The sequence below is a fragment of the Grus americana genome, chromosome 1 (genome assembly GCF_028858705.1).
Source record: "Grus americana isolate bGruAme1 chromosome 1, bGruAme1.mat, whole genome shotgun sequence".
In the NCBI taxonomy this organism is placed as follows: domain Eukaryota; kingdom Metazoa; phylum Chordata; class Aves; order Gruiformes; family Gruidae; genus Grus; species Grus americana.
Genome location: NC_072852.1, coordinates 153,160,415 through 153,178,792, shown reverse-complemented (window position 1 = coordinate 153,178,792; position 18,378 = coordinate 153,160,415). Strand labels below are relative to the sequence as shown.

Genomic DNA, 18,378 nt, shown 5'->3' with positions numbered 1-18,378 from the left:
TATACTTATATTTTTGCTTGCTAAAAATGAACTATGAACTGCCTGATCACCTTTAAAAGAAATTCAGAACTTGGTTTTACCTAAAAGGTAGGATTTGGAGTTGTAAAATACGGAATTTTGCTGTGTCCAAAAATATGCAGAACCCATTGCAATGGAATATGAGTACCAGTCTTATAAATAGGATAAAATTTGCTGGCATGCAGTACTCAAACTGAAAACAAAATATTATTACAGGTATGTGAAAAAACACCTACAATATTACCTGCTTTTGTTTTGAAGGGAAACGTCAAAACTCTTTGCCAAAGTGCTTTGCTTAAGCTTTACTTTATGAAACACGTGTGTGATAATGACAAGTGAAGGAGGCTAATGAAGCTGAAATAGGTGTTTACATATCATATCCATACAATGGCTGTCAAGAGAGAAATACAGACCAACAGCTATTTCTTTGTCCTGGATGATTGGAAATATGGCTCGCTCCTACATACAGAAGCTTCTGAAAGAAGATACAGGCAGCCACCTGGCACCTGCCCTTATCAATAGCAGGAGTCAGGCAGCTTTTTTAATGCTTCACATTCTTGGATTCGTAATAAGGAACTATGCAAAGACCTACGGGATTAAAGTCTATGAAGATAAAATGCGAGTTAAATGGTGGTGTTAGAGGCAATATATTTGAGGTGGCAAAACTTCCTTTCTGTGTTATAGCAGCTTTTTCCCGCCTTACACAGTCTATATACTTTTTCTTCTTTGTCACGCAGTCCAAAAGTCTGATCCAGTCTGAAACACCCGCAGCTAAATTCTAGTTTTCACTTGACTGAAATGGCACAGTTGGATTTTCACTTTCAACACTCTCTGTGATGTTTTGTCCCTGTCTCTGCTGCAACACAACATCAAAATTGGACTCTGCAGAGCTACTATTTATATTATTGTTATTTATTCTGACTCATCCTGCCTAATTATGCACCTCGGGAAGGAAACCTTTACCTTAACTCTCCTTTACCTGGTAATCTTATACATCCAGCTGGGTGGCTGAGCTGTTGTGCTTCTGGAGAACTGAGGTTTGTCCCTCAGGTTGTAACTGCTTCAGGGGAGCACAGAGTCAAGCTGACCCATGTTCTAGTCTAGACTATACTGTACTAGTTTATGCTATACTCACTTCACTATAAAAGAGGGTAGTGGGACTCTTCATGTTAATAGTAAAATCATTCCAATTTTTTCAAATATTCCAGTGTACACACCAGCAAGAAATCTAGGGAGATTTTTCTAAGAGGCATTTTGTTTCTTTTGATTACATTCTTTAGGAGGGACTGCGAACGTTGTGCGTTGCATATAAAAAACTCACAGCAGAAGAATATAGCAATGCACAAAAGCTGCTTCAGAATGCAAAGTTGGCCCTCCAGGACCGGGAAAAGAAATTGGCAGAAGTGTACGAGAAGATAGAAAGAGATTTTATTTTACTTGGTGCTACAGCTGTTGAAGATCGGTTAGTACATTTCTTAGTTTCTTACATTCAGTGATGTTACCAAAGTAGTTGAAGACCCTCTTGTAACTCTTTTTCTGGAGTAGAGATATATTTGAAAAACCCTTTATTTGAATTCAGTTCCATACCCTTAGCTTACTAAAGTTACACATGGTAACTTTGTAATTTAGTAAGCTAGTGACAATAGTTAAGTGTACAAAACCCAGTATATTCAAACCATTTACATGCAGTTCATGTAATGCTTTATTGAAAAACTTGTAGGGAGCAGTTTTGGAGGAAAGAACTACAAGATGGGTATTGAGGAAATGAAGGAAGAAACTTTAGGTCTTAAGAAGATTCAAAACCTGTTAAAACTGGGAGGTGACTTTAGTAACTCAGCAGTACTTCACTGTTTGATGTCATTTGCTGAAAGCACTGAAAATGTTTTAAATTAAGTACTTGTCTGGGGAATGAAGCATCTTGTCTTTTAGCTATATAAATGAAAGGTGAAACTTTGAGCACTTTGAGAGTGTCAGAACTAATTATTTATTAATGTACTACTCCCTTAAACATTTTTAGATTCAGACCTTGGGGAAAATTCTTAGATCTGATAATTTTTATTGACATTTTTTATTTGGTTATGGAAACCTTTCAATAAGGACCTCTGAATGTCTCATTTCCGAGCAATCTATCAATGTGTGTTGTCATTTGACTTCCACAGACTACAAGAAAAAGCTGCTGACACTATTGAAGCACTCCAGAAAGCTGGAATTAAAGTTTGGGTTCTCACGGGAGATAAAATGGAGACTGCTGCAGCTACTTGCTATGCTTGCAAACTCTTCCGGAGAAATACGCAAATACTTGAGCTAACCACAAAGAAAATTGAGGAACAGAGTTTACATGATGTGCTTTTTGACCTAAGCAAAACTGTCCTACGACACAATGGCAGTTTAACCAGGGATACTTTCTCAGGGTAAGGAAAAAGTTGCATTTTCAAGCCAGGAAAGCCATAAACAATTAAATGATTGATTGGTTACCTTAAGAGCATCAGTTTCTGTTGTTAAAGTGTAAATTATTGTATGGCAATTAAGTGTAAGTTTGTTCCACAGTCATAGTTCTTTCTCTATCTCATTGCTGGTACTGCTTTAACCGTTAAAAGAAAAATCACAACTGACATTGTAATTATACATTTTTCCACTGCAAAAGTATTTATTCTTGGAAAAAATGATTGTAAAGCAAAATACTATTTCTAATGTTTAAAAAGGAAGCAGATATGATTTATTCCTGTAATCAGAGTTAGTATGTGATGTGACTTCCTTGATAAGACCAAGACCACAGAAAGCAACAATATATGGCCCTCTTTGTAAGGAATATTATGCTACGTTTACAGACCAATGACAGGCAACAGCGTAGTACCAAATGTTCTGGTGTGCGTAAAAATACTTAAGGTGCCCTGAATTATAAAGAAATCATTGACTTCTGTGTATTTAGAATATCCATAGAAGGATAGGCATCATGTATACAGAAGTGAAACATAACATGGAATAAAGTAGGAAATGGCATAAAAAAAGCAAAAAACAGGTATAATGTAAATTATGTCTTATACAGGTAGTAAATTAGGCTACTTATTTGAAGTTTCATAGCTGGTGCACATCACTTGCTCTTTTTTTTCCGCTGTAGAAACCTAAGAATTGGATTCTAAAACATTTTTATCATCTTAAGATTTTAAGAAAAGCAGTTACTGCTCTTCCAGACATAATCGTGCATATTTGATTCGTGGGGTTTTTTTAGTATGGAACCACCTAGCAAGTACATTTTATATGCATTTGTCATAAGTTTGTAGTAAAGGAACAACAAGCTAACAGGCATTTGTGATATTATTTTAGCAGAGAGTTTCTATAACTCTCAACCTTACAGGTTTCTATAACTCTTAGCTTTACAGGTTGAAACACTGGGCCAGAGCATTTTTCTTACTTTTCCTTACACTTCAAACCCCATTGGTCTAATCAAGAACATTTGTATATTCAGTTAAATCATATTTCTCTGTGTCATCTGTACAACATTTAGCTTAAGTCCCACTGGTCTTACAAGGTATGTTTAAACATGTTTGCCTAACTTTCTGTGCAATGCTCATTTTTTAGACATTGAGACTCATCAGAATTTTTTGTCTTTCTCTCAAGAGTTGGAGAATGTGCTAAGATAGTAATAGCAGGCTTCTGCCTGGATGTTCAAATTCAGGCTGAAAAGCTTTCACTGTAATATGTCAAACATTCAGTATATTGCCTGAACTTCATAATAATACATCTTTGGTTGATATCATTGTATACTAATGGCATTGCCCTATTTCTGCCAATGGTAACAAAGTGCCAAAAAGGTCTGTGAACTGTTAGTAAATATAGTTTACAGTCGAAACCAGCTTGTGTTCTGGTAGTGAAGATGGAGATGCTGAAAATACATTAATATTAATAAATATGGTGTTTTCCTCACACACATTGGTCCTGGTGAAACCATGTTTGTTGAAAACCCACGCACAGGAGCATAACCTTGGAGCACTGAAACCAGAGCACAGATAAACCTCAACGCATGTCTGTACAACACTCACTGCTGAGCTGGAGCCTGAGGCTGCCATGTAATGCAGACAAATGCAAGGGTGCCCTGAAATAACTAGTTTGGATGCCACAGAAAACTGCTTGTGTAGTGCGGACCATCTTCCCCCATTGTTCAGCGTATGTTATTGTGTGAACTGTGCGACCATGGTTACACTTCTAGCAATGCCCAAATTATTACAGGTATACCAGCAGTAGATTACTATATATAATAACATATTGTACTATTTCAGATAACATATATAATTATTATTTTAGTGTTACAATTGCAAGTATACCTGTATTGCACTTAGCCACCACACTAAACGCAAAGCATATGTACTGTAAATGTAGACAGTGGCCTTACCTCTCCAGGCCAACAAGTCTCTCTTAGGCATTTCCTTCAAAGCCTCCAAAGGCTTACTTCCTTAAGTGTAGACCTTTGGAAACAAAATATTATTTTCCTCATCAAAATAGATTTCAGAGTACCAAAGGCCTTTCTCATTTACTTTTTTTCCCTCTATATTGTGGAATGTGCCACAAAATTAACTTTATTCCTGCAACTCAGTTTACGTCACTGCAGTTCTTGGAGCCCTTTCAAACCAAACTGAAAGGTCGTTAATTACACGCTCATACTCAGTGGTGAAGTCACTGAGATACCAGTTTTCTGTCTTTGGACTGGTGAAGCACTGAATATTTTCAACATAATCTAGAATTTTAACATGTCATAAATAGCAGTCCTATACAGGAAATTTCCTTGAGAAGTGTGTTAATTTGGCAGTATCCCATACTAATTATTTCTTGTCATTAATTAATTTTCACCAAAGAAGTATTGACTTTAAAATATGTCTGAGAATTTTACAGTGACTCTTAGTTTATATTTTATCCCTGAACAGACTTTCAACTGATATGCAAGATTATGGTTTAATTATTGATGGAGCAGCATTATCATTAATAATGAAACCAAGACAAGATGGGAGCTCTGGTAACTACAGAGAGCTCTTTCTTGAAATTTGCAGGAACTGCAGTGCAGTGTTATGCTGTCGAATGGCACCTCTGCAAAAAGCACAGGTTCGTATTTCGTTTTGTAATTGTTTGTTAGCTGTGCACAGATGTAAATATTGAAAGTTAATATTGTGTGTGACTTATGATGATAACTTAAAATGTTACCATCCAATTTTCTATCTTCTAAAATGGAAAAAGCAAACAAAAAAAAAGGGAGGGGGGAAAATGTCTACTGGCAAGCAATTTCGATAATGGTATGCTAAAATGGCACCCAGCTGTGCACCTGACTTTGATTTATGTACATATTGTGCAAATTTTATGGTTGTACATGCTGATAAATGAACATATTTAATGAACTGAACTAATTGCTTCCTTTTTAACCTAACAAGCTCTGAATAGTCTACTATCTGTTGATACTACAAGAACCTGCATTATTTATTACTGTAGAGTGGTATTTCTTCTCTAGTTTTAACATAAGTGGGAAGCCAAGAAAGAAGAATCCAGACAGAAAAATGTGTGCATTATCATTTTTAAGTACTACTTGACTGTTGTACACTAGTATACCAGTTTGTAACATGAAACATCTCAATATGGCTGAAGAATTTTTAAAGGAAACAAACATTGGAATATGCATTTCTTTTTTCCTTTCAAACTGTCATGTCTTTTTCTCAGTGCTCAGGGTACAACATATGTAGCCCTTATTCATTTTAACAAATGTATTTAGCCAGCATTCTTTAAACTATCTGGAAGTTCGTGGAAGTTTGTGGTTGCAGCTGTCTCAGTACCAAATTTACAGAGGCAATCATTTATAATGGAGAGATTGGAAGTCAAATTTTTTGATAGTTTCTATGTCAATGGTGTTTAGATATATACCAAGTTCTATTTTCTTTTCTTAAATAGTAAGAAAAAAATTCAGCATAGTTAAGAAAGAATATTTCTGTCTTTAGTTTCAGGATTTGTTTGAAATTATACACTCTGTCTCTGGAACCCTTTTAATTTATTAATGCACTTACACAGCATTAAGCAATCTCTACATCATCTTCCTTTTTTCTGCTCTTCCTTCCTCCTGTCCATCTCTCTCAAAATAGTTTGAAAGGATTTGAAAAAATGTTATTTTATATTTGGAGCGAACACTTTTAAAGTGAAGAAACTACTGTGATCTTTATGCATAGTGGTTGCATTGGGTAATACTGGTTTTGTTTCCCTTCAGAGAATGTCTTATATAACTGTGGTCATTTTTAATTAATTGTACACTCATGCAAAATAAGCAAACCATTACAGAGAAGAAATTTTAACACTATTTTTTCCAGATTGTAAAATTGATTAAGTTATCAAAGGAGCATCCTATCACATTAGCAATTGGTGATGGAGCAAATGATGTCAGTATGATTCTAGAAGCACATGTTGGTATAGGTAAGTGTGCTTTTTTAGAATATTAATTCAAGTGGAATGGCAAAAAACATTTACTTCTTAAAAATAGGCAGTATCAAAGAATCAGGTTATGCATTTTATCAACAACATTTAGTGAATTTACCCCAGGAATATTATGAGGTACAGTAGTGATCTCTTATTAGATCAATGTCATAGCATTATTATATAATTTTTCAAATAATTGTATCTTTGAAATAGTACTTCAGTTATTAAACAGCTTCATCACTTTTTTTTTTAAAGGAATCATTGGCAAAGAAGGTCGTCAAGCAGCGAGAAACAGTGACTATGCAATACCTAAATTTAAACATTTGAAAAAAATGTTGCTTGTTCATGGGCATTTTTATTATGTTAGGATATCTGAACTTGTGCAATACTTCTTTTATAAGGTAGGAGAATACTTATTCCAATTATATAAATCTCAAAAACGTACATGGTAATACCTAACTACATACAGTTTGCCCAGTCAACGGTACAAAAAACCAGTGATTCCATAAAGAGATTTTGTTGAGTGCCAGATGCAAAGCTGAATGGGATTATTGTTTTTATCCAGACCATGACATGAAATAGGTTTTCTGTAAGCTATATTCTGTAATCCATGGTACGTTTAAAAGCAAAATTTACCTTGTCTCCCCCCCCCCGCCCCGCCCTCTATCTTAAAAATTCCAACATAGATTGTTCTGCTTACTTTCAGTACCTCCTGGGATCTCTCTACAGTGGCCTTTTAAATAAAGATGGAAATAGTATTTGAGAACTTAGCGTAACTTAATTTACATTAGTTTCTAAATTCAGGGGGATAGTGTAGGTGGTGAAAGTTTATAACATTTAGACAGTTTTGTTATGTCTAAATGTTGGGATCCAGTCAAAGTTCTTCCAGTAAGCAGTGAAAGGTTGTAGAAAGGAACCTTCAGAAGATCATTTAAGGTCATAGTGCTTGACTATATGTGTAGTTAGGAGAGGATAAAGTTTGGGGTCACATCTTAAAATTACTTTGCTGGGAACCATGCTAACAGGGTATCCATGCTTGCTTATCACAATTTATGTCCTACTGTGGATTGTGCCTTATTTGCCTTCCCTTATCTGAACTGTGCACCTGGATCACAAAATTCAGTGCCCTTGAATTTTGAAGCTGTAGCTTTATAAGTTTGCTTTCAAAATATTTTAAGTATTTTTCTTAACAGTACTACTGTAAGATGAGAATGTTGATGTTTAATGTATGCGGCCCTTTCTACTGTTCCTGCAGTGTTTACTATTACTAGTGTTTATAAAACAATGGTTTATGTAGCTATAGCATTGTACAGCATATAAATTAGCGCTTATATTTCACTTGACGACTGTGTCACTTTGTCTTTCAGAATGTCTGCTTCATTTTTCCTCAGTTTTTATATCAGTTCTTCTGTGGGTTTTCACAACAGGTTAGTTGTTCTTTTTCCCTCACTGCCACATTTTCTTTTTGGCATTAAAAAAAAAAAAGTTAATACATTGTAAAAAGAGCATCACTTTTGGTTCGTGTGGTTTTCAGTGGCAATTGCAGTTCAGTTACAGAAATTAATTTTATGAATTATCATGAAAGCAAAGTTATTTTCAAAGTCAATAGAGGAAAACAAAATTTGGAAATGGCAATGCAAAGTGAAATGTCTGTGGGAAATATTGAGTCTGTTAGGTTTAAGCTTATTGAACATGGACAGACGCATCCTGAAAGATAAGTAATTGAACTAGTTGTTCATTTTTAGAATTCAGAATGGAAATGGAAGAATAAACTAGTCTTCTCTGGTGTGTACAGGTCTGAATTGCAAACTTCAGACAAATAGTGGCATTCAATTAGTTGAAAAGAAAAAATAGACAGATAGAGGAAAAGAGAACTTCTCACCAGAAAAGTGCCATCATTCAGGAGAGGATCCAGTATTCTCCTTTTAAAAGTTTTGTTTATTTACCTTTCCCCCTTGCTCTCATCTAATTTGTGCAGAAAAATCTGCCTCTTATTTCTTCTGAACGAGCGAGCAAAAAACAAAGGAATGAATAACCAGACTTAGACAAAAAGAGGATTAAGTTTTCAGGATTAAATTCGACAAGAGGAGGATTTAATTGGGAGAAAATAGTACTGTTGCTTTGTATTTGTGGAATGTCTCAAAAGAAAGTTCCAGGAGAAGTAAATATGACAGAACTTTTTTTTTTGTCTGTTTTGCTTTTAATTTCAGATGACGGCTGAAAACTTTGTAGGTTTTTATCAAGCATTATTAGGATTTAGATAGGAAAGCATGTGTTGATAGAAATGTAGTTTAATTTCCTGTTCTTTTAAGTACTAAATATAATTCTGAATCAAAAAGGGGGGATTGATAGCAATGTTTATGGCATAAATGATCACCAAATAGGTTTTGGGAAATAAACAACTCTCTTTATGGGGTATTGTGGTAAGTTTGAGGGCTGGTTACAGTGATGATACATATGTGGAAAAGTATTTCAGTGGGAAGAACAATCAAAGACGTGTTGGGGTGTTTGTACAGCACATTGCAGTCACTCACAGCTGAAGAACCTCTGGACTACTCCCCCTTCCTCCCCGCATGTCTCCATGTTATATAGACATGGAGGAGATAAAAGGGGGGGTGAATGTGCCAGAGAGGAATTTCTGCCTCTACAGGAATCTGCTGTTGTTCAGTTTGGGTAGTTTGGAGTTGGTCTTACAGTTGAAACGATAGGAGGGGCCCATATGTGGACCAGACTATTAAATCCATCTTTTAGTTCACCTTTTGTCCTCCAGGTGAATGGTGTGCAAGTGCAGAATTGTGTCTTATATCAGTTAGCAGCTCTTTGGGGATATTTGCATCCATTCTGCAGGGATATAGTTTCATTTTTTTCTGACAAAGTTGACTCATTCATTTTAAAATCAAGTGTCATGCAGTGGATCACGTTTGAAAATTAACTGATTTAATTCTTTTCCATCTACAGACTTTATATGATACTGCGTATCTAACACTATACAATATCAGCTTCACTTCCCTTCCTATCCTCCTGTACGGTCTAATGGAACAACATGTCAGTGCAGACACGCTCAAGAGGGAGCCTTCCCTCTACAGGTAAAATTAATACATAGTGCCCCAAAGTTTGACTGTTCACTTGTGGAATCTATCTCTTATAACCAAAGTCCTCAGGATTTCTGTTCCACAAGGTTACAATAGAACACAAGATACACTGCAACAAAACAGTTGCACATGCACAGTCTATAAACTACAGTAGATTCACGTGTGTTTTTACATGTATATGTACATATTGCAATGCATACCATTCATTTGCTACATTAGTGAGTGAGAACAAACCAGAAAATACTATCCTACAAATTAAAATATGATTTATTTTAATACACTCTATTTCCTCCAGCCAATGGGGAACAGAAGCATTTTAAAAAAAAAGAAAACATACTGTTTCTTCTATATACATGTTTCATTCTGAAAGAAAAGAGGACTGAGCGGTAGAGTGTTGTATCATAGATGTATTCTGTGTGGTGTCCAACATTTATCCTCTGCATATTGTTGACTCAGTTCTAGGCATTGGAATTGTGACTGGTTTAGATTCTTGGCCACTTGAAATACAGTTCTTGCCAATTAACTGCACGTGACCATCCGCAGCAGGAACAGTGCCCAGTCTTGATTCTTGTAGCTGCAAACCTAGTACATTTCAGAGAATTCTAACAGTAGATAATCAAAGGGAAAACATTTTTTGAGAGAGGTAATGTTAGATACCCAAAGGTTAATCAATTCAGTGATGTATTTTTACCTGTGTACTTGAAGGTAATACCGTTGAAACTCAACCCCCCATTTTTATTTTTTTTTCTATGTTTTAAATGTTTTCAGTTTAGAAATGGTCATTCAGAAGACCTTTTTGGTTTTTGAAAGCTAGCAGAGGTTATTTGGTCAAAAACTTAGGTTTTAATATCTAGCAGAGTCTATTGTTAAGCTGTTTTGGATAATAGTGCAGTTGTTCTAGGCCAGATGAGACTACTGTTAGCCACACATGGTTTTGCACTGTATATTGGTAATCTGCGGGGAGAAATTACTTCGTACGGTCATCAGACAGGTTTTAAAATGCATATGGTGAAAGTGTGGGTTGGTAGTAAATGTTTCTGTAATTCAGGGTTTTCATTAACTGTGTTCTGATTTACTTTCATGTGTTTTATGTTATATGTCAAGTTGATATATACTTATTCTGTGTGAAAGAACTAAAGTTGTAATATTTAAATTTTTCTGTAATAAGATAATGCATTCTAGTCAACAGTTCTATTGTTGACTAATCTCTGTATTTTTTTGTGGGAAAACAGTCAAGAAATTTAATTTGACCTGAAGCTTCAACTCAACTGCAAACTCCTTGTTTTGCATGTTCCACATAAAATTAGTATCTTGTTTTGTTACGGTATTCTGTATAAAAGTACCCCATGGGAAACAAAACAAAGTCTCCAGAGACCTCTAGCGTTTCCATTTAAAATCTACAGTGGATCATCACATGCACAGCAAATACTGGGAAAAGATACCTTCTGTAAAAGGATTAAAACGTAAACGGGTGCAGCCCAGGAGAATTTACCATACAGTTGAAATAGGCAGAATTACAGGCAGAAGTTAAAAGGATATAGTAAAAATTAAATTTAAAAAAAAAAAAAAAAGAGGAGATGCTCAGGAAGGATTTGGATGTGAAGTGGTAGACAGTTGTCCTGTGGAAATGTGCTAGTTTTGCATGCAATCTCTTAATTGTTTTTCCTTCAGAGCACAGTATTAGTGACATCATTTGTCTCGGCTTTTTGAACATGCTGATAATAAATGCATATATCTTGTTTTACACAGAGATGTTGCCAAGAATGCTTTGCTACGCTGGCGTGCATTTATTTATTGGACATTCCTAGGAGTGTTTGATGCTGTGGTATTTTTCTTTGGTGCCTATTTCTTGTTTGACAACACAATTGTGACCAGCAATGGACAGGTTAGTGTTGGATTTGATCAGTCAATCAAAGGTAATTTTCTTAATGTCAAATGTGCTATGAACATAGTTTTAATTGTTTTCTTCAAGATTTCCAGCACAGATGGTAACTGTTTTATGAGTTATGGTGAGACAGATGGGTTATCTGTTTAGCAAAGTCTGAACTATGCAATAGGAATTCTGTGTATCAGTAAACAGGGGCATAGGACTAGATACGATTTAGGAGAAATATGTATCGTAAATTCCAAGTATTCTTTCAGAATTTACATAGTAACTTTTCTGTTTCGTGCCTAATGTGCATCTGATGAATATATGATTAACATATCAAAGACTCTTGATAGAGTAGTTATGAATGATCAAAGAGCTTAAATATAACAAGCTTTTTAATGTTTTAATTATTTTTTACATATGGCAGCTTAATATAATCTATCTCTACTTGCTTTGCAGTCACATGAATGCAAACTTTAAGAACTTTTGCATTTTATTTATTTTACCCATTGATACTTTGGTCTATTTTATTTGTGTGCTTTTTTTTCTTTTTGCTACTTGCTTCTCTTCCTATCCTCAGCTAATGACAACCAGCACTCACATGGTAAGACTATTGTGGATTTGTCATGATATCCATTTCATCTTTCACTGTTCTTTAATTAAACTGTTAAAGAGCAGTTAAATATAATTATTTCAAAACATCACGTAAACCTATAGATAGAAGTGTCCTGTGTTGCAACTTTATAAGTACTTAAAATATAAAGAATTGATAGAGAGTATAAGGTGTATTAAGGTATATGAGGTATGGTAAAGAGCCATAAACTTCAAAAAAATTAGGTAGACTTTTTGCTTCCTTGCATTTTGTTATTTTGATCTATGCTTTTCTGTAACCTACATTTCGTTGCTGACTCTCTCTGCTATAGAAAATTTATTACAGTTTATGCCATAAAGTGCTTGAATGGCTTTAGAAAAGACCCTCAAAGCGAGAAAATAAACTGGGCACAGTTTTGTTGCCTATATGTAATGTACACATTTACTAGAAATGCAATATTCAAATATCATTAAATGCCATCTTTGTGACATCTGTCAGGGAAATGAACTTCTAGTGTGTGAGAGAACACTTGTTAGAAAGAGCTTTTCTAAGGACAGAATGAATTTCCATTAGACATAACTGCACACTGCAGCACTTCTTTTTCTGGTACCACTGTGTTCTCTGTTAGATGTTCAAAACTCTGCATCAGCTTATATTTATAGTCCTGAAGATTAGACTTCTCATACCTGTACACATTTAGTAAATGGTTTGTATTGTAAATATTCTGACTGGGTTCCTTTTTGAAATTTTAGTCTACTTCCGTTGCAGACATTAAATCAAATCCTTCTTGATAAAGCTCTAAAGCCAGACTGGTGCCTAATTTCCAAATATTGAATGTGTATGTCTAAAACTAGATACCCGTGTTAATATTTTATGATAAAATGTATTGCTTGGTGAGACATTCTGACTCTTGAGTGTCAGAATGGGTTAGAAAATTCATCATCATTCAACATGCATGCTTGTGTCTACACATAAAACTTAGAGGTTTTGAGTTGCAATTTTTGATGTAAAGGCTTGAAAATGTTAGTGGTCAGGAATAGTCAGAGGTACATATATGAGTTCATACATACATGAATGCTAGTTGGTGTTGATGGTTGTTTCCAAGTATTTAAATTTTGCTCATGTCTGGAAAAAGTCAATGAAAGATTTCAAAAGTTTACCTCAACAATATGCTGTTGTGGAAAAGGTAGAAAGCAGGAAATGGGATAAAAGGGCCGAAGGTAACACTAATACCATCAATGACATAAAATGATTCAAGTTAGGTTCCAAATTGCTAAAATGGGTGCAGAAGCAAAAATTTTGAATTCTTCTTTCCCTCCAGAAATGAACTGATCACCATTGTTGCAAAACTAGTAAAATTTGAAGAAAGTCAGTGTCTTTCACTTAGTCTGACGCAGGCATATATCTAAAATTTACAGACCATTAAGTTTGCTTCCAAACATAATCCCCCCCCAAGATATTTCTCAGTATTTAAAAATTTGTTTGAAACTGTTTTGCATGCTGTAGTGATATTACTAGAATAAAGGAAAAGCGTATTTTTTTATTTGCTGAGATTTACTTCATAAATGCCTGCCTCAATCATTTCCTGGTAAGCAAAACTAAGATGCCAAAGATGGATCTCTCATCACAAATTAATAACAATTAATATTGCTTTGTGTATGGTATTCCGCTTTGGATATGACATGGTTGGTGGTGTAAAAACATATAGTCAGAGACCAGCTACATGAGGAAGGTAAGAAGAAAAGAAGGCACTGTAGAAGTGATTGCAGATTGTAAATGTCATCTTAGTTTACCCATATAATAAAATGTATTTCCTGTGTGATTTTTTTATTTTAACATTTGATGCGGAGTTGATTAAATAGGAACATGGAAGATACAACAAATACAGTTGCAGAAGGAGGGGTGGAAGTCCTGGATAGGCTGGGAGCAGAGCATAGAAAAATATTTGCTAATAAATGAGATGTTAACAAACAGATTTACAAAAGAATGATTCACAACCTGAAGACGAGTAGTATCTTGAGATAGTCAATGCTGAGTTTTTGTAACTCACACCATCCCATATTGTTCTGCTTACCTTTGTGCCAGATTAGTAGCCTTAAGGAGTCCGGTGTCCCTGTGCTATGACCTTGTTTTCTGAGCAAAAAAGTTGAGTAGGTGAAGGGTTTTAACTGCACTGATTTTTTTTTTTTTTTTTTTAGGGCACACAAAATATTGTAACGAGGCCATGGCCCTATTCAATTATTATATTAGATATCAAAGTAAAAGATCAAAATGCTGAAGGTTTTCTGCACTTCATCTTGTGTTCTGTACACTTAGTCACACACTGAGTAATTTTAAAATAATGAAATGGTTACTCAGTTTATTTTTAAATGGTTTTCTGTTCCCACTTGATCAGATTATGTCAGCCTAGTTTACCACAGATAATCTGTGTTGTGGCTGGCTGTGGTCTCCGTGCAGAGTTTTTCCCATGGCAGCACACTTGTGTGATCACTTTCCCATGCAGATCACTTATCATCTAATATTGGGTGAGCTCGTAAAGAATAACATAGATGGGAAGGGACTCTGGAGGTGATCCAGTTCAACTCCCTGCTTTGCGCAGTTGCTCAAGACTTTGTCTAGTCTTTTTCAAGTTTCGAATATCCCTGAGGATGGAGATTCGGTAACCTTCATGGTCAACCTGTTCCAATGCCTTTCTGCCCTCATGGTGAAAAAATTTCTCCTAACACCTAAGCAGAATTTTTCTTGTTGATGAAGAGAGATCTGTTACAGTTGTTCATCTTCGTAATTGTTCTTCAAATATTTGTGGGCAGCTACTAGGTTGTTCCTTAACTTCCCCTTGACTAGACTAAGTCCTTCAGCCTGTCTTCACAAGAGAGCTACAGACTGCTAACTACCTTGGTAGCCTGCCAGTTGATCCTTTCCAATTTTTTTCACATCCCTCCTGAACTGAGTGGTCCAACACTGGGCACAGTGTTCCAAGTTCAACCTCAAAATAGCTGAGTAGAGCGAGAACCTTTCTTGATTCAGTGGCCACGTTCGTCCCAATACAGCTCAGTTTGCAGTTTCTCTTATTTATAGAGAGAGCACAGTATAGGCCTGTCTTCAATCCAGAGTCCGCTGTAACCCCAGTGCAAGTTCCTTTTCAGCAGGGCCATTGCCCAGCCAGTCAGTTCCAGTATATGGAGTTACTCCTCCATAGGTATAAAACTTTGCACTTTTCCTTATTGAACTTCCTAAGATACCTGTTAGCCCACTTCTCAGATCAATAGAGGTCCCTCTGGATTGAGGCTCTGCCATTCGTTGTGTCCACCATTCTCTATTTTTTGTATCACCTGGCAATTTGCTCCTGATGCTCTCTGTGTCACCATCCAGGCCACTGACAGAGATACCAATATCAGCCCCGGTATCAGCCCCTGGTGTAGTTCGCTGATGACCAGCAACCAACCAAACATCAAGTCATTGATCACTAAACTTTTGAGACCAGTGGTTCGACCAGTTTTCAACTCAAGTATCAGTCTGTCTACCAAGCCTGGGCTTCTTTATCTTCCAAATGAGAATGCTGCCCGAGTCAAGCGTCAAATGCCTTGCTAAATTCAAAATAGATTGTGTCTGCTGCTCTCGCTCCTTTAACAGCCCCTTAACCTGTTGCTCCCACTCTGGTGGTGGCTCCTTTCCTTCCCAAGCTTTGCTGTTAAATGCAAGGAGCAGGCTTTGCTTTTGAAGACTAATATCCAGAGTGTTGAATGCTTCAGCATTTTCTTTAACATCTTCCACTAGGTTGCCTTACCACTCCATCAGTGGACTTATATTTTCTCTTTGAAACTAGGATACCTGTAAATATCCTTTTGTTACCCTCGACACCCCTCACTAATCTTGGTTCGAGCTGAGCTTCAGCCTGTGTGATTTTGTTCCTCTGTACCCAGGTAATGCTTTTACGCTACCCATTTGCTGCCTGCCCATATCGTCATCTCTTGTATGCTCCCATCTTGCCTTTTTGTTCATTGAGAAACGTCCTGCTTGGCCAACTGGGTCTTCTGCGGAAATGTTGTGTGCTTCTGCAGAAGAAGGTTGATGAGATCTCACCGTTTTTCAAAATCATTCAGCTCTCTTGGGCACCCTTCTCTTTCATGGGTGCAGTGCTCTGAATAAAACAAACTCTCTTCTCCTAAAATAGTGTCCTAACTCTGTTGCTTACTTTCCCAACGTTGCTCTGGATCCTGAACTTGGTCGTCTCATAGCTGCTGCTGTCCATGCAATCCTCTGTGACCGTATTCACCACCCGTTCTTACCTCCAGCAGCATTAATGATCATTTCTGCCTACTTGAAAAGCTGAAGTGTTTTTATTTCATGATGCAAGTGGGAAGAAAATCAACCACAATTCAAAAGTGTTTTGTCTTAAAATATATGTAGGACATTTGTGTACTTAAATAGCTTTGATGGTTATCACATTCTTTCTTGTAATTCTTTCATGTTTCATCTGTGTAACATTCTGTTGAACCTCCAAAAAATCATGAACACCAAGGACAGCAGAGGAGGAAGACAGAGAAAAGATGATATTCAAGAAGATTGATGAAATTATTGCAGTTCGTTTGTAAATCTCAATGATTTGTTAAATGTGCTACACTTTTTTTTTTTTTTAAGAAACATACCTGTGAACTTAAGGTTGAGTGCATTGATCGTGGGTTTTTCCTGTCTATGTGAAATGTACACACAAAGCCGAGAAACCAAACCAGCTTGCACTGGGTAGATCATGTAAGAATTCACTAGTGTTGCTTAAGTGTCAGTTCCTGGTACAAAACCATACATAGCTTTAAGAAGTTTATTCTGGACAATTCACGAAGTAGTGGACAATATTACCTATAACTGCTTTGGACCATTTTTTTTTATAGATGTTTGGAAACTGGACCTTTGGAACACTGGTGTTTACTGTGCTTGTATTCACGGTTACACTGAAGGTATGGTATGCTATATTTTATCCATTGAAACTTTCCTAGAGCTTGTTTTCTAATTGCTGCGTACTTATATCGGTTTCTATGACTGTACGTTGTTGTATTAGTTTAAATACAGATTTTGCTCTCTGTGCCTTCTTAACTGCTTAAAATTGGAAAATGTTTTTTTAGCTAATTCTGTATAGAATCCTTCCCTTTTTTCAAAGGATGTCATTTTATTTCATCTCCTGCTGAGTATTCTGTTGCTGCTAGATAGTAATAACACCATATAATCTTGTTTGGTGTTTTTTTCAGCTTGCACTAGATACACACTATTGGACATGGATAAATCACTTCATGATCTGGGGATCACTGGTATTCTACATTATCTTTTCTCTGCTCTGGGGAGGAATTATTTGGTATGAACCCTCATATAAATTGCATCACAAATGTTATTTCAGAAACAGTTGTTATAAAGTCATTATATATTTCACTTTTTTGTCCCAAACAGAATTAAATTTAGCTTTTATATACTGTATAACTCACAATAGCAGTCATGTTTTAAACATATCAGTAATGGTCGTTACAGAATGCTCAGCTCTTCTTTCACTGAATGGCTGCTAAAATATTCTAAGACAGGAATATCAGACCTCAGACTGCCACTGGGGCTATCTCAGTAGTATCACTCCACAGGTTGGTTCAGGTAGTCTGGCTGAGGCAAAATGTCGCAGAGTAGGTCACGCCTGTGCAGGCTGGGGCTAGCCACCCATCTGCTTGTCCTGTCTTGGAGGGAACTAGCTGTAGCAGTCTAAACTAGGGCCAGGGAGTGGAATGAACACTGAAGTTGTGTGGATGACCAGGAGTCCTGTGTTTGAGCTCATTATTTGCCCCCTTATTTAGCAAAGACTTCTGTCAAATTTTGGAAACTAGCGGGAAACTGTCTTACTGGTAGGAGGGCTTTACCCTGCAGCGTTGCTACAAACTGTCCATTGATCTTTGCTCTCAGTAAACATGGCCTCTGGTTCCCATTACCTTACAGTGATGGCATTTTAATGACCGGACAACTGCCATGGAGATACAGGGAAATGTGGAAGTGAAGGCAGATAAAAGTGAAAGCGAGGGCAGATAAAAAAAGTGGCAAATAGTTTACGGAGCGTAACATGAAACCATCAGAGAAGCTTAGGGGAGCTTGAGAGGTATGAAGAAAGGCATACTCAATGAGCCTTACTTTGAGGATATAGACAAACGTGTGCCATGGGAAAGAGGAGGAGAGTAATAGGTGGGACACCGAGAGGAAAGGTGGAAGATATCTGGGGCAAGGTAAGGAGTATGTGGAAGAGCATAAACAGGATAAGAATGTAACTTAGTTTATTTTCGCAAGGGAGAAGCAGCTTGGGAGGAATGACAGCATGGTATTTCCTACAGCATGGGAGA

At 36.4% G+C, this 18,378-nt stretch overlaps 1 protein-coding gene across 5 annotated transcripts in view; it reads left to right on the top strand.

Annotated features, from left to right (window-relative positions):
• ATP11A (ATPase phospholipid transporting 11A) overlaps window positions 1–18,378 on the top strand; it is a 135,369-nt gene that overhangs the window by 105,158 nt on the left and 11,833 nt on the right. For 4 of the 5 annotated variants that reach the window (XM_054833330.1, XM_054833337.1, XM_054833355.1 and 1 more), the window contains exons 18-27: window positions 1,299–1,480; window positions 2,178–2,429; window positions 4,938–5,112; window positions 6,357–6,459; window positions 6,718–6,863; window positions 7,830–7,889; window positions 9,421–9,548; window positions 11,304–11,439; window positions 16,906–16,971; window positions 17,260–17,363. In XM_054833330.1, coding sequence (XP_054689305.1) covers window positions 1,299–1,480; window positions 2,178–2,429; window positions 4,938–5,112; window positions 6,357–6,459; window positions 6,718–6,863; window positions 7,830–7,889; window positions 9,421–9,548; window positions 11,304–11,439; window positions 16,906–16,971; window positions 17,260–17,363 — 1,352 coding nt within the window. The remainder of the gene's footprint in view (window positions 1–1,298; window positions 1,481–2,177; window positions 2,430–4,937; window positions 5,113–6,356; window positions 6,460–6,717; window positions 6,864–7,829; window positions 7,890–9,420; window positions 9,549–11,303; window positions 11,440–16,905; window positions 16,972–17,259; window positions 17,364–18,378) is intronic. The other variant, XM_054833345.1, reaches the window with a different exon arrangement.